This window comes from Varanus komodoensis, unplaced genomic scaffold (assembly GCF_004798865.1).
Source record: "Varanus komodoensis strain SLA01 unplaced genomic scaffold, ASM479886v1 scaffold14_1, whole genome shotgun sequence".
Taxonomy (NCBI): Eukaryota; Metazoa; Chordata; class Lepidosauria; order Squamata; family Varanidae; genus Varanus; species Varanus komodoensis.
In genome coordinates, this window is record NW_025335438.1 from 962,001 (window position 1) to 987,670 (window position 25,670).

Consider the following 25,670-nt stretch of genomic DNA (forward strand, 5'->3'; position numbering starts at 1 on the left):
TTTTCTAAAGTCATCGGGTCTTGATTACCCATTCATGATCAAACCATGTCAAAAAACTTTGCATCGCAACAAGTAATAAGACATGGTTCAGAAAATTCAACTCCTCAGGCCTATAAATAAAGCTGAATATTAAGTGAAGGCGTGGGGGAGAGCAAGGGGGCAAAGGAACGGACTTCTGTATCTTATGTGTGTTTACTGGGCTGGGGAGTCAATGCTCTTGCCCCCCTCCATGCATCTACACTCCATATGCAGATTTACACTGGAAAAGAGCTATGTTTCCTCCTTATCACAACCTTACTGATTTTTCTGAAGCAATGTAAAAAACAAAAACAATTCTGTCATTAATCAGGATTTTCTCAGATAATTAACAAGGCTCCAGCCACAAAAGAGCTTGTCATGTCAGCTCCCTACTTGAACTCCGATCAGAGGAACCACAACAATATAGTACACAGCAAAGGGGTCCAGCAAAAACCCCTCTTTACTAGAGGGGGCATCAGTGCTTCTGAGCATGCCGAAATGCTAAGCGAAAGAAGAGAGGAAGTGCAGTTCGCAGTCAACAACAAGTGCAGCTCTCACCTATTAATAGAAAATGGAGTAATAGACTTGATAAGAGATGCTTTTGCTCCCACTTTAGCAGCTTCTACTGCTCCTCGACTTCTGTACAGCACAGTTTCTCCATAACTGATGTAACGTTGGTTGTAAACAACAATCTTTCCACGAGCTTCCTGCGCTTTTCTGTGCAGTTCATCAAAGGAAGACACCACTAAGACCTCGGCTGTGATGCCTGGAAATGCAAAATCAACAATGTTACGGCTCAAGGCCTTAGCCAAGCCATTACAGTGTATGACATGCAAAGTTCAAATGACATTTCTCTTCCCACTAAAATTGGGCACAATATATTTGCACAACTTAATGAGAGCTGGATAAGAGAATTTGCAATGAATTGTGGACCTCTGGGTCGGATTTGTCCAGTCTCCCACCATGTGGCCAAAACCATGCCCTGAAGCAGCTAGTGCTACTGGTGGGGAGGAGCCAGGGCTGCCAGGGAGGGCCAGTTTTTGAGTAGCAGGAACACAGGTGTCACCCGCCATGCCCCTGGCATGTTCCCTCTGCACTTAGCTGCAACTCTCACAGGAACTAGGAGGATCCTTTTTTCCAGCAACACTACACTGTTCCCTGTAACAATGCAAAGTATTTGGAGGGTGGCTTGGTCATGAATGACACAAAGAGTGCTGTAAACTGTTCATCTCAGCAAAACAGAGGGAAACAGGTCACCTGCCAGATGCCCAATGTATGAGCTGTATCTTCCAGAATTCTCTAACGGCTATTTTAAAGACATCTCAAGGAAGGCCCCAAAGATAATCTAAGAAAACATACACTGGGATTGGTTTTTTTTTAAGTAAAGGAATGCTTCTGACATACTGAAATGAGTTCTCTTTGTGAATTTCTAATGGATGCTTTCCAGTATGTTCTTACTCACCATTGCTCTTGAATGGGCAATTAGAACTCATTAGCTTTACAAAAGACCAGCTCCTGGAGGAGATAAAACTGCTTGGATTGGTTTGTTGATCTGATCAACACAGCTGCTTGGATTATTGGACTTTCCTTGAGGGTGTGGCTATGAAGATTGGCACAATGAGTGCCCGTACTTCCAAGGCTACCACTGTTTGCCTCATCTTCTCTTACAATAGAGCCAGTTATGGATACATAGGATGCTAGGAAGTTTTGCAAGCTGCATTGTATTCATTTATGGAAGAGAGGAGACAGACCATATGAGATGTACTGGCTGTATCTGGTCTAGCAATGCAGTTTCCCTCAGAAAAAGATGAGTCATTTTCCTCTGCTCTGTTCTGCTCTGCTCTTCTGGAGAGGCCAGCCTCCCTCTATGGCAGTGGGGGAAACTGACCCCGCACAGCAATGTATGCACAGCCTCAGTGGAACATTTGCACCTTTATCATTCTTGCAATCAGCTCGAGTTCATTAATAAAGCATAAGGATAGAACAGGAAGAGATAATTATATTATGACCCTTCCTGGGCTTAAAGATGTGGATGGACACCATTATTTCTGTTTTAAAACACACAGAGATAGCACTTTTTTCAAATGTATTAATGATCACTGTTTTGTTTGCTTACCAAATAACATGAAACGTTATTAGGAAGGGATAATTATTACCATTATTTAGGGGACAACTGACCAGCATATCCTCTTTCAGAAGGCTCATTTGAAATGAATCCAGTACATTTTCTGTACACTGTTTACCTTACTCATGGTCAATGAGGAAAGCGAGTTACATGTGAAAAATCAGTGGTGTTGCTTATGGAATGCCTTCTAGTAGGTTTTGTTCTTTCCCTAGGAGATCTCTATTTTATGTCTTTCTGATATAAATAAACCCAACAACAAAAGCAAGATACCAAAAAGAAAAAAGGTAGCAGTGGCAATTCAGCGGTTGCCACCACCCTCACTCCATTTAGATTTTCACTGAACATTCATTTGGGAACCAAATGTCTTTTTTAAAATTATTTGTACAAAACCATGCACAAGATGACCTCAGTTCTCAAGATCCAGTCTTACAGTTGGGTTACAGAGGATGGAAGGAAGTGTTCAAAAACAAAACAAGGCTTCATGCTAAGTACAGATGACACGTCCGTAATGTACTTCTGGAATACTAACACTTCACTTAGGAGCCACTAAGCACATGAACAGAAGATAAATGAAGGGGAAAATGCTAGCCACCCTCCTCCATTATTTCAAAAGTGAAAAAAATGAAAAAGAACTGGCTCTCCCTGCACTTCTTCAATATACCATTACATTTCAATCTTGTGTGGATGCTTGCAATCCATTTTATATGCCAAATAATTTTGACTTATATTTGCAACACCAGTGTGCCGATTGCTGCACTGGGACTTGAGAAATATGGGTTCTAATATTCACCTGGCCATTTAGCTCATTGGGTGACTGTGGTCCATACATGGACTCTCAGCATCACCTACCTCAGAGGACTGTGGGGTTAAATATAGAGGAGGGCATGATCATGTCAGCTACACTGGTTTCTTTACAAGAGGGAATAAAGCAGGATATAAATGTAACAAAAATTTAGAAAGAACTTTGCCATTGTCCCTAGCAAATCTGTTGACCCTTGTTTTGAAGCTGAAGCATAAAGATACAGTCTCCAGACCCTGGAAAGAGGCTGTCCTTCAACATTATATGTTTACTCTCTCCCCTTCAATGCACATGTGCTTTGCATTAGTGCAGTGCAGCGAACAACATATATACACAGAAGCTGTGAGCTTATATAAAAGAGGACTTGCTAAAGTGAAGATGGAACCTGGCCCTGTAGGGATTGCCAGAGGACCATGCCCCTTTCCCCTGACTCCAGACCCTGTCTCTCAACCACCAAGAATTTCACCGCTTTTGTACATTTTTTCGCAATTGAAATGTTTCAGGGGAGTGAACATTCAATGAAAATATGGGTAATATGGGAGACTCTTTGATCAAATCTTCCAATTATCATTTTCAAGCTTGATAGCAGCAGCATCTGTGAGTGTGTGTAGGGCTGGACTAGGACAATAAAACAGGAAAAGCATGGCATGGTTTCTTCATGCCATTTTTCCAATAAAGAAGCTCTTCCCATGTCCCCAAGGAGCAGGGAGCACCTCTACGGAGAAAAGACTATCTAAATTGGACTGATCTTTTTCCCACTGCAGGTCTAATAGCAGGTATTTGGCAGAATGTGATAATCAGGAAAATAATATGGAGGAAGAGATCAAACATTTCCTCTCTCACTAAGCATATTTATACTTATCCACTAAGCATAAATACGCAACATTGAGATACCCAATAATGAACCTCTAAGAATGGGAGAATATTTCAGTGTCACTTTTTCCTCTTTAGATGGATTTTTAAATTAATTAATTATTTGGGGGGGGGGTGTTTGGTGACACACTACACACATACACACACACAATACTGTTTCAGACTACATTTTGTTTCTAGGAGAAGAAGGGTTGTGGGCAGAGTGAGCTTGGATTTTGATTCCAGAATGGGATACGCAAGGTGAAGAAAGTCTCCTTGGCTGGCTTGTCCTGGCTTTCATCCCGTAGTTTTTGCCAGGTGCCAGATTTGCCAATCAGCAAAATCTACTGCTGTTACTGTTGGCATGCAAGTAGAGTGAACTGAAAGACTCCAGCGGCCCCTAATGAAGAAGAGAGTTACCTGTACACCTAGGCAATGCTGTGGTGACAGGATCATCTGCAGGGCTGGAATTAGGCCAGTGGAAAGAAAACCATGGAATTGCACATTTTCATTTTCCACTAGAAAAATCAAGGCCTCTGCAGGCTGGCACTGCAATCTACATGTCATATCAGCTTCAGTAACAGATGAGCAGAACTGGCACCAGGTATTAATTCATCCCCATGCTCCACTTATGCACCACATCAAATGATAAAAACATAATAATATATGCCCATGATTGCTCATCAAGAAGAGAAAGAACAGTAGGCTTTCTTGACAGTTTCTTGCTGCATTAATGGCAGATACCTCCTACAAGTCAGTTTTAAGACTTCCTTTCACTGCCTGTGCAAACCTTACCCGGCCCCGCAAGTAAATTGTCAGCTGCTTAGAGATATTTGTGCAGAAGTATCCCTTCCCCCCCCCCCCAAAAAAAATGTACATAGAAGTGTGTATGCATTAAATATGCCTGAAAGGGCAGCTTTTGCTATATCAAGTGTGGTTTCTGGTCAGGGGATTTGGATTGCATAGAGGATGTGGCTATTTAAAAGATGGTGATGTGGGACAGTAGAAGCATCATTAGTGCATATGATATGGTGATGCTCAGTACCTGGCATAACATGCGCACAGTTAGAGGGAGAACGGGTCCCTGTTCCCAGCAGCCGACTTTCTTCCCCAGAAGCAGCAGTGGACGTGGAAGAACGGCACTGCCTGAGCAGCACATTCCTGGTGAAAGCCCCACAAACGCTGGTGTGCTTGCCAAGAACTCAGACTCTGGGCTGCTGCAAAGCAGACTGCAGTCTGGGAAGCCAAAATCAGGGGATCTGATAGATTTTCTGCACAAAATGTATTCCTTGCACATTGCGAGCCAAGGCTCCAGACGATCTCAGTATAGTCAATTCAACACTTCTGGATGTCTGTGCTTGAGATTGCAGAACTAGCCATTGTGGCTGAAGCAACATTTGAACATTGCATCAGAATGTCAGGCCCTGATAGTTTCTGCAGGAAAGAATTGTAAGCAGGATATTAACTCAGTTCTGCTTCTGTTCATGAATCTTCCCAGAAAAACCTATGTGCACTTTGCATTTGGACAAAGCTTCAGAAGGGTTCTTCCATAGAGAAAAATCATTTTGTTGGAATTGGCACAGTGAGCTGCAGAAGTTTCCACTGAATGGAAGGGAGCCATTAAGTATTAAGGAAAATGTTTGCTAGTCTAGTTTTTTTCTTTCTTTCCGAGATTATATCTACTCTATTGCTCTGTTTAGTTCAAAGTGGAAAAATTATTTCACTTGAGCTGCCGTTTTAAACCAAGAGTAATAATCTTCAGTTAGAAAAATTACTATCATGCCTATGAAGAATGCTATCTTACTAGAATCTTAGCTTATCAAACTTCTTGTCCAGTAATGCCATATGCATGGGGCTCTAACTGCAAGTTGTAGCAGCCAGCCAGTGGGAGAGAACAAGTTGTGAATGGAAAACAATAGTGCATTTATAAAGCTGCAATGCTGGGGATTAGACACACAAATTTGGGGGTGCTCTGTCTGCTGACCAAATCATGAATCGCAGAGGTGTATTGGAGAGTTTACGTCAGGGATAGACAAGCCAGGGCCTTCCAGATGCTTTGGGTGACAATTACCATAATCTCTTATCACCTCCTATTTGTTGGCTGACGGTTGTGTCTGTCTGTCTGTCTGTCTGTCTGTCTGTCTGTCTGTCTGTCTGATAAACACACACACACACAAACTCAGCTATTGCAAAACACCATAAGCCTTCAGTGAACTCCTTCTGAAGGAAACTAAACATGGATAAGTGCTGGATAAGAACTTTTCACTGCTCAGAGAACCAGGGACAATGCAATAGTACCTAGACCAGCTGAATGAACAAAGCTCTTTAAAAATGACCCATTAGGTGAATATAAAAGCATATACATGAAACAAAAAATTGCAAGGTTAAGTATGACAATTAACTCCACATGTCAGGCAATCTTTACCTTCTGGAGGAGTTGCAATGCTGCTACCAAGCCCTAGAATAGCCATGTTGTGATTGTATGGCTCCACTATCATTGCTGATTCTTCTCCCCTTTCCCAGTGGGGAATTTTTACTGGCTCCAAGTGGACATTTTCCAGCCCATCCGTCTTCAAGGCTTGGTACATATACTGTATGGCTTGTTCTAGGTTTCTAGAACCACTCAGTCTTGGCCCAATGGTGTCCACAAAAAGTGAAAGCCTTTCATAGGATCTATTCTGGGCTGCGCCATAAACAGCAAGATTGATAATTTTCTTGGCAATCTCTGCATAGCCAGCTATTTCCTTCTTAATGTCTTCAAATGTTCTTTGGTGGCCAGCATTGTTGTTACTTAATGGAATCTCTTTGCTTTGAGGAAACAGGCAAATAAAGACAACTGAAAACAGAAGTTTCATTTTTTTCTCCACCCTGATTTTACTTGCCAACCTGGAGGAGGAAAAAGACAAAACCAAATCATAAAATTATTTAGCAATGTTCACTTTTGAAGTATGGCAGCAAGTTAACAGATGAAATCTGATCCAGTCCAGTGTTTTCATATGAAGCGGGAGTGACAGTAAGGTACAGCCAATATGTAGATTGGTCATTACTGAAAACAAGTGAAAAATAATGTTTACAAACTCTCTGCTTAGAGTTATGTATTGTTGCATTGATTGGTGGCAGGGGGCCTGTTGAATTTGGGAAAGTGGTGTACCTTAATATAGATTTTTCCATGGGCTTTACTCCAACTGCTTCAACTCTGCTTTTTAACCTGCTGGCTTCTGGGTGACAGCTCACTGCCCTAGAAAACAGTATCTTTTAACTTAGTGGATCTTTTTATCCATTGATATCAGTAGAGATTTGATGACTCCAGTTGTAGGCTCACATGATTGCAGATTGAATGGTCAGACCCTGGGATGGTAGGTAGTTGCCAAGATGCTAGAAACATAGCAGCTCCTGCTGCTGATACCAAGCTTGCCCCCAATACTCAGAAGGGTCAAGTGGCTAGCTCTTCTCAATCTTTCCTCCCAGTGTTTATTGAACACTGGGAGCTAGATCCCAGGGACACTCACCACTGTTCCTGCCAGTGCCAAGAGAACCCATCAGCACAGATCCAGGGTCTGGAAACAAAGCCCTGTGAGGAAAGATTGAGAGAACTAGGCATGTTCAGCCTTGGGAAGAGAAGACGGAGGGGGGTGGGGTATGATAGCTCTATGCAAGTACTTGAAAGGCTGTCACAAAGTGGAAGGACAAGATCTCTTCTCTATCATTCCAGAGTGCAAGACACGGAATAATGGACTTAGTTACAGGAAACCAGATTCCAGCTAGACATCAGGGAAAAAATCCTCACTCTTAGAGCAGTATGATCATTGAAGGGAGGTTGTGGGGTCTCCTACAGTAAAGGCATTCAAGATGCAACAGGACAGACATCTAAGTGGAAACTGTAACTTGCTCTTTCTGGCCAAGTGTGTTAAACTCCAGAAAAATGTCTGAAACCGTTTGGGACAATCTGGAGGACAAGCACCTCCTTCTGAGATGTATAGCTCTCCAGGATTACCTGGCATAACATGGGCACAGTAAGTGGGTGCACAAGCAGGTTGCTTACCTGTAACTGATGTTCTTCGAGTGGCCATCTGTGTATTCACACATATGGGTGCTGCGCCTGTGCAGTGCCTAGGCTGGAAAGATTGAAAGCTAACGGTTTTTGGCAGAAAAAACTCCGCTTCCTTCCCCCTCGGTAGCATATCTATAGAGTGGAGTATCCGCCATTTTCTCCAGTCTTTGGAGACCGAACGTTCGCCACCTCACAGAGGAAGATGGTATAACAACCTATCAGGTACCGTCATATCCCTTTCCGGTACCGATTCCATAAAAATATGAGGTACCAAAGCAGTATTATATGGTACCGATGACGAAACCACTTACCGACACCGAGCAGGGCCGGCGGGTGGGTTGTGTGACTGCACAGATGGCCACTCGAAGAACATCAGTTACAGGTAAGCAATCTGCTTTTCTTCGTCGTAGCCTCTGTGCATCACACATATGGGTGAATAGCAAGCTTACCAGAAACGGTGGTGGGCGGTGTTGCTATTGAAGAACGGCAGAAAGAACAGCTCTCCTGAAGGAACAGTCTCTTCTGGCACGCATGTCAAGGCGATAGTGCTTCGCGAAAGTACAAGGCATAGCCCAAGTTGCTGCTTTACAGACATCCTGGATTGGGACACCCGCAGCAAAAGCGGAGGAAGCTGACATCGCTCTAGTAGAATGGCCCCTTGGAACAAAAGTCCATCTTTGAAAGTTGGTACGCCAACGAAATGGTTGGAACAATCCATTTCGACAGCCTCTGAGACGAAACAGGTGATCCTTGGTCCTGCTCAGAATACTTTACAAAAAGCCTATTGGAGCACTGAAGAGACTCCGTGCACGATCTATAAAAGGCTAAGCATTGTCGAACATCCAAGGTATGCAAGGAGCTCTCGATCAGGTTCAATGGCAACGGAAAGAAAGCAGGTAGCACAATTTCTTGGTTCAGGTGCAACAGTGTGACAGCTTTAGGTAAAAAAGTTGGATCCATCCTCAGGACCACATTTTCCTTATGGAAGTTTAAGTAAGGTGGATCAATTCAAAGAGCACAAAACTCACTGGCTCTACGAGCTGAAGTAACAGCAACAAGGAAGGCTGCTTTCCACAAAACGAGACGCCTATCAACAGTGGCTAAGGGCTCAAATGGTGGTTTTGTAAGCGCCTGAAGGACAACTGAGAGGCTTCATGTCGGCATAACTGGCTGAATAGACGGATGGAGATTCTGCAGTCCTTTAAGAAATTTCCAAATAAGCAGCTGCGAAAACACCGACAATCCTTGTACTGTACCTCTATGATGTGACACTGCAGCTGCATAAACCTTAATTGAGGAAATTTTCAGTCCCAAGCGATGCAGGTGCAGCAGGAACTGAAGAATATTCTCAACCGACACTGTAACTGCGTTAAATGAGCTAGATTCTACAACGGATGAAAAACGGCGCCACTTTGCTGCATAGGACTTTCGAGTTGACGGCCTTAGTGCAGACTCGAGAATCCTTACAATGTCCGGATCGAGGGAACTTGGTCCCGACAACATTCCCATAGGTACCGAGTCAGTGAGGGGGTCAGACCAGTCATGAGTTGAGGTACCGAGTGATCTAGTAGATCTCTGTCCTGAAACGGTCTCTTGGATCAGTGAATCCTCCACGCAGTGGGGCTCAACAACGACAAGTCCGGGTGACGGACAGCGCCGTTTTGCTGGGTTAGTAGATCTTGTGTGGTCAGAAGACGAAGGAAATTGCCATCCCAGATCTGAAGGAGAGTGGAGAACCATGCTTGACGGGGCCACCAAGGTGCTATGAGTATTCCTGTGGTGGCGGCATGTACTATCTTCGAGACTACTTTGGTCAGTAGAGGAATGCGTAAAACCTGAGATTTGTCCATGGGATCATAAGGGCATCCCCCATCAATTCCGGTCCTATTCCCGCCCTGGAGCAGAATCTTTTGCACACCTTGTTTCTGTGGGTAGCAAATAGGTCTATGTCTGAATGTCCCCAAAGTTGGAACAATTGAATGCAGACATGGTGATTCAGTTCCCATTCGTGGGTGATCGACATGTGTCTGCTCAGGGTGTCTGCCTCTTCGTTGTCGGTCCGGCCAGATGGACCGCCAAAAGGGCTATACCTCTCGGGATACAGCACTCCCAAATGTCCATGGATAGGCGGGCTAGAGCGGTGGACTTTGTTCCGCCCTGTTTGTTGATATAGAATACCGCCACTATGCTGTCAGACGTGATTTGTATCACTTGGTGGCGAAGAGCTACTTCGAAGGACCGGAGTGCCTTGAAAATCGCTAGTAGCTCAAGGTAATTTATGTGGCTCAACGATTGTTGGCAGTTCCACATGCCCTGGGATCGAAGCCCCGCACCCCACCCGACCAGCGAAGCATTGGTGTATAGAGTCATCATCGGGTGAGGGGTGATGAAGGGGGTCTCCACGTTTAAATTGGCTGGGGTTATCCACCAAGTCAATGTTCATAAAACAGCGCGGGGCATATGAAGTAGTTTGCCGGGTGAATCTCTTTCTGGATGAAAGTTCTTGTTGAACCAAAGTTGAAGAGGACAGAACTTCAACCTGACATGTGGGACAATGGCGACTGTGCCGGCCATGTGACCCAAAAGTCTTTGTATTGAGAGCGCTGTCACTACGCAGCTTTGTCGAATCTGAGAGACGCAGATGCGGAAGCTGTCCTGAGGGAGGAATGCCCTCACTACCGTGGAATCAAGGAGAGCTCCGATGGTCTATCACCTGTGTAGGGACAAGGGATGATTTTTTACTGCTAATGCAGAGTCCAAGATGGTCCCACAGTATGCAAGCAGCCTGAACAGCTGACAGTAGGGTTTCATGTGTCTGTGATACTATAAGCCAGTCATCCAGGTAAGGGTAGACTTGGATGCCCTGAAGACAAAGGTGAGCACAGACTGGTGCCATACATTTCGTGAAGACTCTCGGAGCCGTGGCCAAGCCAAATGGAAGGAAATTAAACTCGTAAATGTCAGTTCCGACGGTGAAACGCAGAAGACGCCTATGACTTGGATGAATCGAAATATGGAAATAGGCATCTTTTAAGTCAAGGGAGGTGAACCAATCCTCTCTCCTCAGCAGTGGAAGGATATTTTGAAGGGTAGTCATCCAAAATTTCTTTGGTTTGATAAACTTGTTGATATTTCGGAGGTCCAAGATCGGACGAAGGCCACCATCCTGCTTCAGGACCGTAAAATATCTGGAACAGAATCCGTGAAGCCCTTTGGAGCTGGAGATCCACTGAATCGCCCCCTTACAAAGCAGTTGTTGCACTTCGTTCACTAGCACTGGGGAGCGTGGTTGTAAATCGAATCGGGCTTGATGGAGGAACGGTATCGAATTCTATTCTGTATCCAAGCTGAATGATCGACAGGACCCACCGATCAGATGTAATGGACTCCCAAATGGGGAGTCGGCCTTGCAGCCGTTTCCCAAAGGGGAGGGGGAAGGGTGGGTATGGAGGTGGAGGAGAGGTTCGCCCGTTCCATCAGCGTTGATGCTTCTCGGTATCGAAACATCGACGGTTTTGCGGGAAACACTGATGAGGTTGTTGCCTTCTGCATTGCAGTCTTTGTTGGTACTGTCGCTGCGGCGGCTGGTAGAGGAAGGATGGACACAACCATGACCACTTACGTTTGAGCTGTCCAGGCAGTTCCATACGTCTAGGCGTCATCCGGGATTCACGGATGGACTTTAGTTTGTGAACGGTGTGGGAGTGAAAAAGCCTGGAGCCGTCAAAGGGCATTTCTTCTATTCGCCGCTTCATTTCATCAGGGAAGTTGCAGTTTCGCAACCAGGCATGCCTTCTCAGTGAGGCAGCCCCCACAAGAGCTCTCGAGTCCGTATCCACATGGCGGCGTGCTGTGGATAGTTGTTGAATGGCAACTTGCATCCCCTCTTTAATGAAGGTTCTGACAAGATCCCGTTGTTGTTCAGGCAGAGGAGTGACAATATTATTCAGCCTCTGCATAATAAAGAATTGATACCTGGCCAGGGTGGCTTCATAGTTGGACATGTGAAGCCCGAGTCCTGCAGCCGCATAGACTCTGCGTGCCAGGGTATCAATCTTGCGACCCTCCTTGTCTCTGGGGGCAGTATGGCCTCTAGCTTCCCTGCCCTGGGATGATTCGACCACCACAGAGTTCGGCTTAGGGTGGTGAAGTAAAAAAGGAATGTCGCTCTCTCGGACCTGATACATGGACTCGTATCTCCTCACCGTAGGCTGAATTTGGGAAAGCAAGTCCCAAGGTTGCGTCATCGCCTGCTGCAGAGTCGTAGTAAGCGGCAAGACGATTGCTGGCAATTGTTCTCCCCTGACAATGTCATAGAACTTGTCGGTGCTCGGATCTGGCTGATGTTGCTCCTCAATCTCGAGCAACTGAACAAGTCTAGACATAAGCTCACCGAAAGATATGTGGGGCTCTTCAGGCGATGATGGGCCTTGAGACATAATCAGGCCATCCGGAGAGGTAGAGTCAGCATCTGAGTCAGAGTCGGGCCCGAGGAGGTATGGCTTTGACAAGGAAGTCCCTGGTGAAGTGGGACATTCAGGTTCAACCTGCTGGGAGGTAGATGGCATATCCTCCTGTGCGGAAGGCGAGGAGCGATCTCGTGGGTGAGGACGGAATCTGAAAGAATGGTAGTCCTCCCAACCCGACTGGTAGTTGTAATAGGGCCGGAACCATCCTTCTTCCCACCTCTCATCCATTCAGAACTGAGGTGGTGGTGATGGAGATCGGTCTCTAGCTCTCGCTGTAGGCATAGGAGTCAGGGAACGAGCCCTCGAAGGGGAGTCCCAAATCTCCCCACCAGATATGGACTCACGGTGCAGCTCCTCAGGCAGTTGGATAGGTAGGTCCTGTTGTGGAGCAGGTTGCACTGAGGACCCTGGAGGGGTAACCTGCATCGCCGCTTGAAGCATCGGTACCGATGGCTTTGGTACTGAAGCTGCCACTGGGATTGATGGTGCTGTTGAACCCAAATCCCGGTGCCTCTTCTTATGAGGCAGTTTGGCCGCCTTATCTTTCGTTGCCTTCTTATGGGCCGAAGACTGATCTGATCCCCCGTGCTTCCTCTTTTCCCGTTGTTTACGTGGGGGAGAAAGAGGTTGCTGAGCCCTGGAGGGGGAATTTCCATTATCCGATGGGTGCGGCTGAGACATAGGCGGTGTGGGTGAAGGGCGTTGCCCGGACTTGCCCAAGGCAGAGGCTGGGCGTTGAACCACCGTGGACGAGGCTGTGGCCCTGTGCTTAGCAGATGGAGCATGCGCTGGCCCAGGCTTTACTGCAGGCTGATCTGATTGCATCAGTGCTTGATCCCATAGGAGCTTCCGCAGTCGGTTCTCCTATTTTTTCGCGCTTGCTTAGTAAAAGCAAGGCAATGGCGGCATTTATCATTCCTGTGCCCCTCACTGAGGCAAAGGAGGCACAAGTCATGCGGGTCCGCCGGAGACATTTTGGACCCACATTCCACACATTTGCGGAAGGCCGCTCGCTGCGCCATCACAGAACCAGAAGAAATAGAATACAGGAAAGAGGGGAAAGCAATATATTTTTTGTTTTTTTGTTTTTTGTTTAATAGGAACGAAGAAAAAGAGAGAAAAAGGAGATATAAACTGCAACGAGGAAACAATAGCTTGGAATAAGAGCAAAAAGACAAACGGTAAGTAACGAACAATACTGAGTCAAGCAACAGATGAACAGGCATGAGGCACAGCGAACGGCGGTCGCAAAAGACTGGAGAAAATGGCGGACACTCCGCTCTATATATATGCTACCGAGGGGGAGGGGAGCAGAGTTTTTCCCGCCAAAAACTGTTAGCTTTCAATCTTTCCAGCCTAGGCACTACGCAGGCGCAGCACCCATATGTGTGATGCACAGAGACCACGACGAAGAACAGCCACCATTCCCAGCAGCCAACTTTCTTCCCCACTCATTCACTAGCAGGGGGTTGGGCCCAATAGCTGTTTAGGCCACTACCAACTCTACTATTCCATGATTCTGTGATTTTCCAATGCCTCCTGGAAATGATCAACTGTGATGAAGTACTGCTGTTTCCAGGAACATTGTGGAGGAAGAATGATGATTGTTTTCATGGGCTCATGTAGGCAACCATGTATTTTTCTTTCCCCTTATACTGTTATTGGAGAAAAATCAACTTCATAACACAGTGTCATTTCTCAGAGGCATTTGAGGCTTCACTTTCAGAGCATCATGCAATTACAGAATTGCACTTTTGCTTTGTAAGTTGATTAATCAACAGATCACCACTTCATTCAATAGTAGGAACTGCCTTTCATCTCCATTCCTGTTCTAGGACAGCAACAGAGCAGCGAGTGCTGTGGGAGGAGGGTCTGGACAAGCAGCAGGCACAAGAGGTGTTGTTCTTGCTCACACACTTGAGGCTGCCCACCTTTGAAATCTGCTTTCAAGTTTTCTCTTGACTGCCAATGAACTCCGTTGCTTTTATTGTTATGTATCCCATCTCTAAAAGTCACACATTGCACCCGCAAAAGGCATGCATCATTCAAAGATGACAAATAAGGACATTAATGCATATGCAAATTGATGTATCCTGCTGCAAATGTTAAAAGGCTATATAAAAATACAATATTTATTTATTAAATTTATAACCCACTCCCTTAACTCTTCAGGGCTGTCTGGGCAGCGTATAATCCAAAACAAGTATATAGCAATGATAAAAGTTCGTACAATAAAATTCATAAAGTAAAATACAATATACTCTCAAGATAACTACAACTGTCAATAAAATTACATCAGGCACAGCAGTGATAAAAATCATTATATTTCCTTAAAAATATAAAATATTAATTCAGGATTTCTTAAAATGTCTGGTGAATAAAAATGTCTTTGCCTGGGCTGAAAAAATAACAATGGAGGCTTCAGGCATACTTCTCTGGGGAGCATATTCCATAGATGGGGTGCAACTACCAAGAAGGTTCTCTCACTGTAGAAGAGAAGATCAAGAAGGTGTCCAGCTAAATCTTATGTTAATAGGAAATTTCAAGGACACAACTCCGTTGCTCTTGTTTTAAGGTTAATTCTAAAGCAGACATGAAGTAGACAGCCCAACAAATAGAGGGCACCTTGTAATAGAGGGCTGTCCTCTGCCAACTTTCAAAAATTAAGGAAGGACAATCCTCTTTAAAGTAAAAGTTCTCATAAAATATAATTCAAAACAGTAAAGCCTGATGTTCGGAAATAGAAAGAAGGGAAGAAGCATGAATGAAATGGACTCAATAGCTTGAGAAGAGTCATCTAGATTGTTCAATAGGCCACATAAGTGTGGGCTGATGAAAGTACGGTGGAAGGACACTTGCATTTCTTAGCAATAGTTTATGCCACTTTGGGGAGACCTCAACATATACAATCTTATTTTTTCTCATTTTAAATCTTCTCAATGAGTTTTGTCCTTTGCTGGGCTTTCAATCCTTTTGAAATAATCTGAAATGCTTATAAGGAACTTTTCTAACAGAAAACATTACAAAGATTTAAGATGCAGAATGCATATCAAATCGTCTATATTGTTATACAAAAAGAGGCTACAACCATTATCCTTTCCCTTTAATATTAACCAAGCTGCAATTATAATGCTAAATATTACAATGTTATGAGTTAAATGTTGGGCGGGGGAGGAGAAATAAAGGAAGCCTGTAGATGTCTCTGAATTGATATTTAAGAGGCCTTTTAGCAATAGAACCTCACACCGGAACACTTTATTTTCTGGAAAAACATAACAGTCCTTCCTCAGTTTCTAGAATCCCCATAAACCCTTATTAAGGGCTAATTATAATTGTCATAAGAATAAAGCAGGCTTATCTTTAAAGAACTAATCCCAGATGCAAAATTGAACTTTATTCTACAAAGAATAATATTCTCAGCATCGAGTTGTTCTTTGCAGGGGCGGACTGCTAATTAGTTCATGTTTTTTTAAGTGCTTTGAAACGGCACAGGTTTATATATGTATAAAAAAACCTCTTCTCTTTTATGCTTTGCAATATTTTTCTCAGGGCACAGACCACAGGGAATATTTCAGACTCTGGCACAAACTCTACTGAAACACAACATAAACAAGTGGGCAGCTTTATATACCGGAGATGGCTGCCTGTCCATACTTGGAGTTGCAGGACTTTTTTCTTTCCAAACTTGCATAGGATTGTACCCACAGTGTTTAACTGGGAGAGTTTCCTCACTCTGAAAGCATACTGTGCAGAAGGGCTTTAACTTGGCAAAAGGAAGAAAATGAGAGAGGAGGCTGGGTTCTGCTTAAGGCAGGCATAGGGAACATCCAGCCCAGGGGCTAAATGTAGCCCACTGGATTTCCCCATATTGCCATCACGTTTTCTATGGATCCACCCCGTTTTCCCTGCCACAGATTATCTGGTAGTCTCCTGGTAGGAGAGGCTGGTGACTACACCATCACTGGCTTGTTGTATCCACTTGAGGCTTTGGATTGAACTTTAGAAGAACTATCCATGGTGCTGATTCCTCCAATTGGCTTCAGTACCATGGATAGCTCCTTAAGAGTATGGTCTATGACCTGGCTTGAATGAGCTGGCCAACTGATGTTGGAGCCACGAGGCTCCACAACGTTCTGCTTTTGTGCAGTTTCCACCCCATACTAGAAGGTAAAGTTGCCTAGCAGAATGGCTTTTGGGGGCATTTGGGGAGGCCAAGATCAAAGAAATATGTGCATTTGTATTTCTCGCTAAATGTTTTTTTACACATTTATAAATTATTTTATTCAATTAAATTTTGGTATTTGGAGTATTTTTGAGTTGAAAACTCTATGACAAAATTCAGAGAATTCAAGAACTGATGGAAAACCGTGTTCCAACCCACACATAATCTTGAAGGAGCAACTCAGGTCAGTTTGCCCCCAGTGCAGATCAGATGAAATCTTAAAGAATCCCTAGCACATGCAAGCATGTGTTTCAGGCGTCCATCATGTAATTTACCCAACATGTTTTTCCCATCCACCACACCCCACCCCACCCATTCACACAAGCTGTGCGCACACACATCCATTCACTCTCCCTCTCTCATTCCCTCATCTCTCTTTTTCTCCCTTTCTGCTCTCAACGGTGTCCTTTACGGGTCATGTAGGGTTAGGGAAAAAACCTCTCCCATTAGCACTAATGAAAGCCTTTCTCTTATGCCTAATTGCTGTGTGTGGGCTGGTGTAGGCTGGATGGATCCAAAGACATCATGGGCCACCTCTAGACCATAGGCTGGAAGCTCCCCACTCCTGAACTGTAGCATCTCAGATGCTGGAGTGACTTCAGTCACCAATAGTTATCATTGGCCCTCCTTAACAGGAAAGAGTAGAAAGACTTCTTCTTCAGATTGGAAAAAATGCACCATGATAATCTTCCCTAGCCTTTGGCTCCTCTTCTTTCACCTCCTATTCCCCTGTTCTCTCACCTTGCTACCCCCATCCAACCTGATCTTCACTTGTTGACCATCTACAGCAGCTCTAATCCTGTGGTGGAGAAAATGGCTTTTTAAGGCTTTTCCCCATGCTTAAATATATATACGGAACCATGATTATCAGATGTTTGCATATTGGAGCAAAAAGGCTCATATGTATTCAAGGTATTACAACTCTCTGAAGTAGAGGTGGCTCTCCAAATGTTTTGGATTTCAACTCTCATAAGCCCCTTCCATCATGGCCTTTTGTCAGGAATGCTAGGAGGTGAAGCTCAAAACATCTGGAAATCTACTTTCTGCCCACCCCTGCTCTAAGACAGTTAAAGCTGACGTTCTAAAGAATTCCACATTACAGTAGTCACAATAATTAAAGTGTCTGATTTCTCCAGAGAATGCAGTTTGCACTTGAGTCCTCTTTCGGGATTGCAGTGGAAGAGATCATTCTTTATGTTTAAAAGAGCCAGAAACATATGGCACGTGATATAAATTCAGTGTCAAAACATAACATAAAAATGATAATTAAGAAGAGAGAGGGAAGAAACATCAAAATACTTGCCGAGGAGCTTAGGAAACTGTAATGGGAAAATTGAAAGAGATGGAGAAACTGAAAGAATAAAGCCCAGATGAATAGAGCGGTACTTCTATGTTTATATGGTAGAATTTCTTGAAATCCTAGTTGACATATGTGGATCAAAAGGAGTACAGCTCATTCATAATGCAGAATGGGAAATGTGGAAAAGAAAGAATAGGTTGAGGTTAATCACCACTTAATTGCTAAATGTACTCCTAAATCTGTGAATAATCTAATAGTTCCCCTTGTTTTCTGTTTGATTTTCCTCCAAGGAATACAGGAAATCACAAACCTAGGAATACATGAGGTGGCTTGGATAACATCAGATTAGACCTTAAAAGCCCCAGGGTAATGGAAAGAAACTTGCATGCTACACAGAGGAGTCTGATACAGTTAGTAGCATCCAGTGGTAAGTTTGTTATGACAGCTGTGGAGTAAGTTGGCTCAGAGGTTAGCTGAATGTGCAGTATAAGGGTAATTACAGCATGTATCCTTTAAGGTATAGAGTTGTTTCCTCTCATGGAAAGAAAGAACCAACTCCAACTGTACAAACAGAGAGATTTCGCAAAAATATCTGTTCTTCCAATTCATTAAGTGTTGTCTTTTTAGAATTTTTGAGTTCATTTGTATTCAAATGAGTACATTTGAAGTCCTATGAGAATTCCCAAAGCAATTATATCCATGTCTGCCTGCCTGCCTGCGCTCCCTGCCTCTACTCACACACACACACACACACAGTCTAGATGCACAGGAGACAGAGCCCCACTGGGAAAGGACTACCGATTGGCATGGGCTCCCATGCATTCTTCAGCATGCAGACTGGGTCATCCAACTCCCTACACTCAGAATGGTTCCAGGGTAATGAAGCAGGAGAGTAAGAAGGCTTTTTTTAAAAGTGATCGTATGTTATCTCAAAGGGGCTAAACATAGCAAGAAGGCCTGCTTTGCAGTTATTTTATTTTATTTTGGCTCTCAGTTCTACATGAACCTGTTACAGAAGGGGTCTTCAGGTAAGGATCTTCTACCAGCCAATTAGCTTACAAATCCATCAAAGAGAACTAGTATTGAATTTTAGTCAGCTCCTTTTTTGTGGGGAAGGTTATGTTACTCCTGTCTAGTAGGGTAGCCAGGTGTCCTACCTTTGACTATTCTCTGTATTGGAGAGCTGGCAGAGGTCAGTCCTCTATTACAGGGGTCCTGAATTGTCAGGTATCAGTCCGTGGCCTGTTAGGAAGCAGGCTGCACAGCAGGAGGTGAGTGACGGGCACATGAGTGAAGCTTCCTCTGTTGGTGTAACCTCCACAATTGCCTCCTTCTTTTGCTCATAGGCTGCTGCAGCGCCAAGACACAAGAGGAGGAGACAGGACATCAAGAGTGCTCTGACCAACTGAATTCAATCTTTTTTGAACTGGCTAAAGCTTCTCTGACAGACACCTTGTTTCTCCAGTGAGACAATGATGAGAGCTGCCCCTCAATCAACAATCACCAACAGTATGTGTGGACTGTGGCTTGGGCAAAGGGCGGGCACTCCAATAAAAAAGGCAGAACAACTGAGCCTTAGACCAATGGGAGCAGGCAGATTGAAGTGAGGGGGCAGGATGGGCCTATTCATTTTTTCCTCTTTTTTTCCTACGAGAGCACAAACCCTACTGTAAATTGCTCAGGCAAGGGATCTAGGTTGCACACTCCTTATGAGAATCTAATGCCTGATTATCTGAGGTGGAGCTAAGGTGGTGAGTTGTGTAATTATTTCATTATATATTACAATGTAACAATAATAAAAATGGAGCAAAGCTCAGGGAACCAAGGCTCATTTTGGATACCAGGAAGTACTTCCTGACAGTTAGGACCCTGAGGGTATGGAATGGGCTTCCACGGGAGGTGGTTGAGGCCCCATCGGTGAGGGTGTCCAATGATAGGCTAGACATGCACATGGTAGGCTAGAGCCAGGGGTCAGACTAGATGGCCCAGGTGATCCCTTCTGACTCACTCTGTTTCTATGTTTCTAATGAGCTTGGGTCATCCTGAAACCATCCCCCCACCCCCCGGTCCATGGAAAAATTGTCTTCCATGAAACTGGTCCCTGGTGTCAAAAGGGTCAGGGACCACTGGTTTAAAGTCAAAGATCAGAAGAAATTGAGAGCAGAATAAGGGCCTTGAAGTTGCCGATCAACAGTAAGCACCTGGACAGCTTGCTGAGCAGATACACATTGTTCCTAACAGGCCCCATGGTCGCTTGGGGCCAGTTTCCCCCTCCATAAAGGTGTGGGTCCTATTAAATTGGTCTGCCCCCCAAGTCTTCTGGATTCTGATGGATTCCTGAGGGCTCTAAGGGAATTCCCAGATGATATGACTGGCATTCCTGTCAACACCCTGGTTGATTTGTGGAATGGGGAAATGAGCCTGCATGGCACCCTGGTATACAGCTGAACTGTGGGCAATGAAGCAGGCTGGGAGGTGACTAGAGCACAGGTGGAGGAAATCCTGTGCTAAATATGATCAAACACTACTTATAACTCATTATCGAGCCTATGCTGTTGCAGTGAGGGCAGCAAAGAAGGAATTCTTTTCCACTTCCATTGCATCCTCATGCTGCCGTCCAGCTGAGCTTTTTTGGGTGGAGCAAGGTCTGTTACACTCTGGGTCTAAGATCCTAATTACAACATCAGCAGCTTCCTGACAGCCATGCCCAGCACTTTAAGGATAAAATCACTCAGATTTGCCATGAGCTGGACTCCACAGTTCATGTGATCCTGGAATGGGAAGCATGCAGAATACTGTCTGGTCCATTCTTGCTGGATGAGTTTCAATTGTTGCAGCCTGAAGATGTGGACAAGGTGCTGACCCATCACCTGTTTACTGGACCTTTGCCTTTCATGGCTGCTCACCAAAGCCAAAGATAGGATGTGTACCTGGGCCCAGGAAGTTGTTAACTCTTCTCTGAGGGCGGGTCAGGTGCCTGCCCCCTTGAAGGAGGTCGTGCCTCAGGCCCATCCTGAAGAGGGCAAACCTGGACCCAGAGATGGCCACCAATTATAGACCGGTGACTAACATCCTGTTCTTGGGCAAGGTGCTCTAGTGGGTGATGGTCAAGCAACTCCAGGCTCTCTTGGAGGAATTGACCATCTGGACCCATTCCAATCTAGTTTCAGGGCTGGCTATGGGGCTGAAACTGCCTTGGTCACCCGTATAATGACCTGTGCAGGGAGAGGCACATGAGGAGTGTGTCCCTGTTGTTTCTCCTGGACCTCTCAACAACTTTTGATACCATTGGCCATGGTATCCTTCTGGATAGGCTGGCTGAGTTGGGTACTGGAGGCACTGCTTTGTGGTGGTTCTGCTCCTACTTGACTGGCTGATTCCAGAAGGTGGTGCTTGGGGATTCTGGCTTTGCACCGTGGCAGCTTTGCCATGGAGTTCCTCAGGGCCATACTTTTCAATGTCTACCTGAAACTGCTGGGAGAGGTCAGCTGGGGGTTTGAGCTGCGGAGTCACCAGTATGCTGATGACACCCAGCTCTACCTCTCTTTTACATCTAATCCAGGTGAGACAGTGGCAGATGGTCAGGATACTTTGGTTGGTCCAGAATAGAGCAGCCAGGATGTTAACAGGGACCAGCAGATATACCCATATAACACCAGTCCTCTACCATCTACACTAGCTACCAATTGAAGTCCAGGCCCTATTTAAAGTGTTAGTGATGACCTGTAAAGCCCTAAACAGCTTAGGACCTGGATATCTGAAGGAGTGTCTCCTTCCCTGTGTGCCTGCTCACCCCTTAAGATCTGGGTTGGAGGTCCTTCTTTGGGAGACCTTTTTGAAGGAGTTTAGGAGAGTGGCTACCCAGAGAAAGTCCTTCTTTGCGCTGGCACCCTGGTTATGGAATATGCTCCCCAGAGAAGTTTGCCTGGTGCCAACACTTTATTCTTTTCGGTGCCCGGCCAAACCCTTGTTATTTTCCCAACATTTTATGGTTTATTTGTTATTTTTAATTGGGATTTTATAGAAGTTGTGAACCCAGGATGGCTTACAAGATTCTCCTCCTCTCCATGTTATCATCAGAACAAAACCCCTGTGAGATAGGTTAGGCAGAGAGTCCCTGCCTGGTCCAACATTTCCCAGTGTACTTCATGCCTGAGAAGGAATTTGAACTTGGAGGCTCCCATGCCTAATTGGAACTCTATAATCACACTTATTCTTCATACGAACAAGCTTCATATGAGCCCCAAAGATTTCTACCATTCCTTACAATAAAGAAACTTCAGCTTGTCAACCTGTTCCCAACAACATTCTTAACTGGGATGTGAGAAGCCCGAAACTGTTCTAGCATAGCAGGAGTATAGATATAATTACACACCATGTTTCCCATTTGCTCTGTTCTAGCCTCCACGCAGACGCAAGGAAAGTGTTGCTGGGGAAAGCATATTATACAGCCCTTGTATTTGCCAAGCTAATGCTAAAATAAAACCAAACAGTGAAAAGCCCTCTATTCCATCAAGAAGCTCATCAGCCCTAATCTAACCAGGAAAATGCCAGCCTCGGGACTGGAAGTTGTACTGCAATCGCTATAAGTTTCTGGAATGGCAGTGAGCATAGGGCTGCCACTTTATCTGTCAGCCTCTTGCACTGGCTGCTTCACCGGCCTTGTGGAATTATGGAAACTAAATACAATCAGACTGTCAAATCACACAGACGTTTCAAAGGCATTTCTTGGCCACCCTCAAGCAGCATTCCAGCAAAGAAGATTCTGAGCAGCCCTGCTGCAGATAATGAACACGGAACATCACTAGGATGCTGTTCTAGAAACTGCAAGCATCATTTTACTGCAATTTACCGGTTTTTAATTTGTCAGTAGAATGGTTGAATAACTTCCATTTAGATTTTTCCTCTGATGTGGTAATCATCTAGATTACTACAATTTCTAAGACACTATCTATGAATTTTCTTTTTAATACATATTCATAGATTCACTGGAACAAGGTTGACATCAATCATGATAAATAATCACACCATTCTTCAATACATTGTACAGGACAATTCATTGTACAGGACAGATAATTTCTATTGATTTCAGGAGAGCTGCTTCTGTGTTGTGAATCTAGAATGATGGTGTTCAACAATGAAGCTTTTAAACAACTGACAGTCTGCAAGTATTTTAAATCAATTTGCCAATTGTATTATCATGATCCTTTTACTGTTTGTATCTCCAAGGATACAGAAAACCACTCGGGCTGATTTCCACATTGTGTTTGTGGGGCATGGCTGTATTCCCAGACATCATTGCTAGGTTTAAAAACCACTTAATATGTAACAAGAGCTTAAGGGTTCTGTCCATTTTAGGTTTATGCAATATGGCTCAAGGAACACACACAGCTATACTTTTTGCAGAAGATGTAATCCTTACAAAACCACTTCTGGGATCAACATCTTCCTTGGCGAATAAATTGTGAAAGAGCTGGTTAATATATCTCATAAAAGTGGGAAAAGAAGCAGAAAAAGAATGGCTTGTGCTTCTTATTTTCCTATTTCTGTATAAAGTATAAACCAGGGCTCATTTAAGCCTAGGAATGGAAAAGCCAGGGATGTTTAAGTTCACCAAAATTTTCTGAACTTCAAAGTTCAGTTCAGCCAACTCTTGTTCCTGTTTGCAATTTTTAAACATTTGTTCAAGTGTGTAATATGCACATTTTGAATGTGAAACATGACTAAAATGTTAAAATGCCTATTTCCGAAAAATGCATATTCCAAAGTGTTTTTTTCTCCTTAAAAATACACATTTTTCTAACAATATTACCAATCTGGGAATATCTGAAAAATTTTCCTGAAGTCTGAAATGAGGTTCAAGGCTCTGAATGGGGCAAATGTGGATGATCTGCAAACTCAGACAAAATACTTACACACCACTATCTAAACCTAAGGTAACCTTGGCACCATGGGCCCTAGGCCCCAGGGTAGATACACAAGGTCATGTGGCGCCCAACCTATGGAATTCACTCCCCAAAGAGGTCCGCCTGGCACCGTCGTTACTGGTTTTTCGGCGCCAGGTAAAAACCTTTTTATTTAAACATTATTTTAATCGTTAAAACATATGATCTGGCCAGGGCAACTTCTTCTTCCTTCTCTTTTCTCCTCCTATATTTTTATTTACTTATTTTATACTGATAATTTTAATTTTATATTTGTAACTCAATGTATTTTTTGTATTTTTGTATTTAATGGTAATCTATTATGTTCTATTGTATTTCAATGTATTTTATTGTGTTGTAAGCCGCCCCGAGGTTTCGGCAAGGGGCGGCATAGAAATGTTATAATAATAATAATAATAATAATAATAATGAATGTTAGCTGGATTGTTAAAGTTTGTCACCTTAACCAAACACTGTATGCCTAACATTATGAACGCCACGCCCCCACATAGTAAACAGTTTATTTTGACAGATTAAAGTGTGTTTTTGTGGACTAAAATGAGAGAGTAGAAGAATCAGCTTCTATCCCAGCTTCCTCCTATGCCAGTGACTGACTGTACATGCTAAAGAACCAGTGACTTTCTGTCAGTCTGCTCTGTCAGACACAAAATGTTTCTGAATCTTTTGTATTCAACATATTTTAAGTTTGCTTAATTGCTGAGTGTTTAATTCAAACTGAAGTTATTTCAAATTACAAGGAAAAATGAACACTTGAGCTATATATATATACAGACATAGATATGGATGATATAGATATAGATATATAGAGAATAATATAACTTTTTGGTATAACTTGGTATATGTCTAGTCCTACACTGTGGCTAAAGATCAGCCCATGTAGATTTAAGAAGAGATTCAGGTTTGTGATCTGTAATTACAGGAGAAGGAATCTGCTTTTCCTGTCCTCTTGGCTATAAGAAAACATATGGCCAATTCCACTTTGAAATATCTTTGCAGAATCATGCTGAATCTGACCAAGGGTCCATCTTCACGAGTATTGCCATTCACACAGTAACCAACCAGTTGGCCTGATGCTTTGAGCAATACCGGAGAGCTGTATCTAACCATACTTCAGATTTCCCATAATGTTCCTGACCTTGCCTTGCTGAGGGAGATTGTGAGAAATGGAGGGTGCAGGGAGGCTAAATCCAGAATCCAGCTATCCAGCTCTGCTGAAAGTACAGCTGCATGGGCTTGTTAAATCCATTCCTTCTGAATTTTGCAGTTTTTCAAGCCCCTTTGAAAAGATTCAAGTTTTGTCATCTGTTAATTGATGGAATTAGATTTTGTGCCAATACTTTTACACATATGTGTGTAAATTTGCTCTTGTAGAAATTATCACTTCCAAAAGTACACAAATTCAACCACCACATACAGATTTTCATTCTTTAGGCTTGGGGGAGGAGGAGCAGGAAAAGACACTATTTTCAGCTAGTGTCTTATTTTTCTAACCTTCGTATAACTAATTTTGCCCAGAAACATGAAAAGTAAATCCATGGAATCCATGGCCTGCATTCATAGAAATCCAACTCATTTTACACCATTTTGGATTTCTCTGTTATCAGTAGTTCCATGTATTGCTACCTCAGCCAGTGTTGTGCCTGATGGCTCGATAGAGATGTCTACTCGTGAGGAAGAGGCAGGAGCTAACAGTGAGAGTCAGGCATTGGAACAAGGGGACTTATATTTGAGGTCCAGTGCCCAGACGGCCCCTCTGCAGCCTGGCTCTGAGACTGCTGTGCAAGGAATCTCTCTACAGCCTGATCCCGTAGCCTCTGAGAGAATAGCCTCCCGCCTCAGCCATCTCAGAGCCAGGCTGCAGAGGGGCCGTCTGGGCACTGGACCTCAAA

At 43.9% G+C, this 25,670-nt stretch overlaps 1 protein-coding gene across 8 annotated transcripts in view; it reads right to left on the minus strand.

Moving 5' to 3' along the window:
• Positions 1–25,670, minus strand: part of CPQ (carboxypeptidase Q) — a 202,958-nt gene that overhangs the window by 157,059 nt on the left and 20,229 nt on the right. For 3 of the 8 annotated variants that reach the window (XM_044424417.1, XM_044424414.1, XM_044424415.1), the window contains exons 1-3: positions 8,295–8,613; positions 6,220–6,680; positions 577–784 (exon numbers count right to left, since the gene is read on the minus strand). In XM_044424417.1, coding sequence (XP_044280352.1) covers positions 577–784; positions 6,220–6,680; positions 8,295–8,563 — 938 coding nt within the window. In that variant the 5' untranslated portion in view covers positions 8,564–8,613. Of the gene's footprint in view, positions 1–576; positions 785–6,219; positions 6,681–7,303; positions 7,411–8,294; positions 8,614–25,670 lie in introns of those variants that run through there. The other 5 variants (XM_044424419.1, XM_044424420.1, XM_044424418.1 and 2 more) reach the window with 3 other exon arrangements.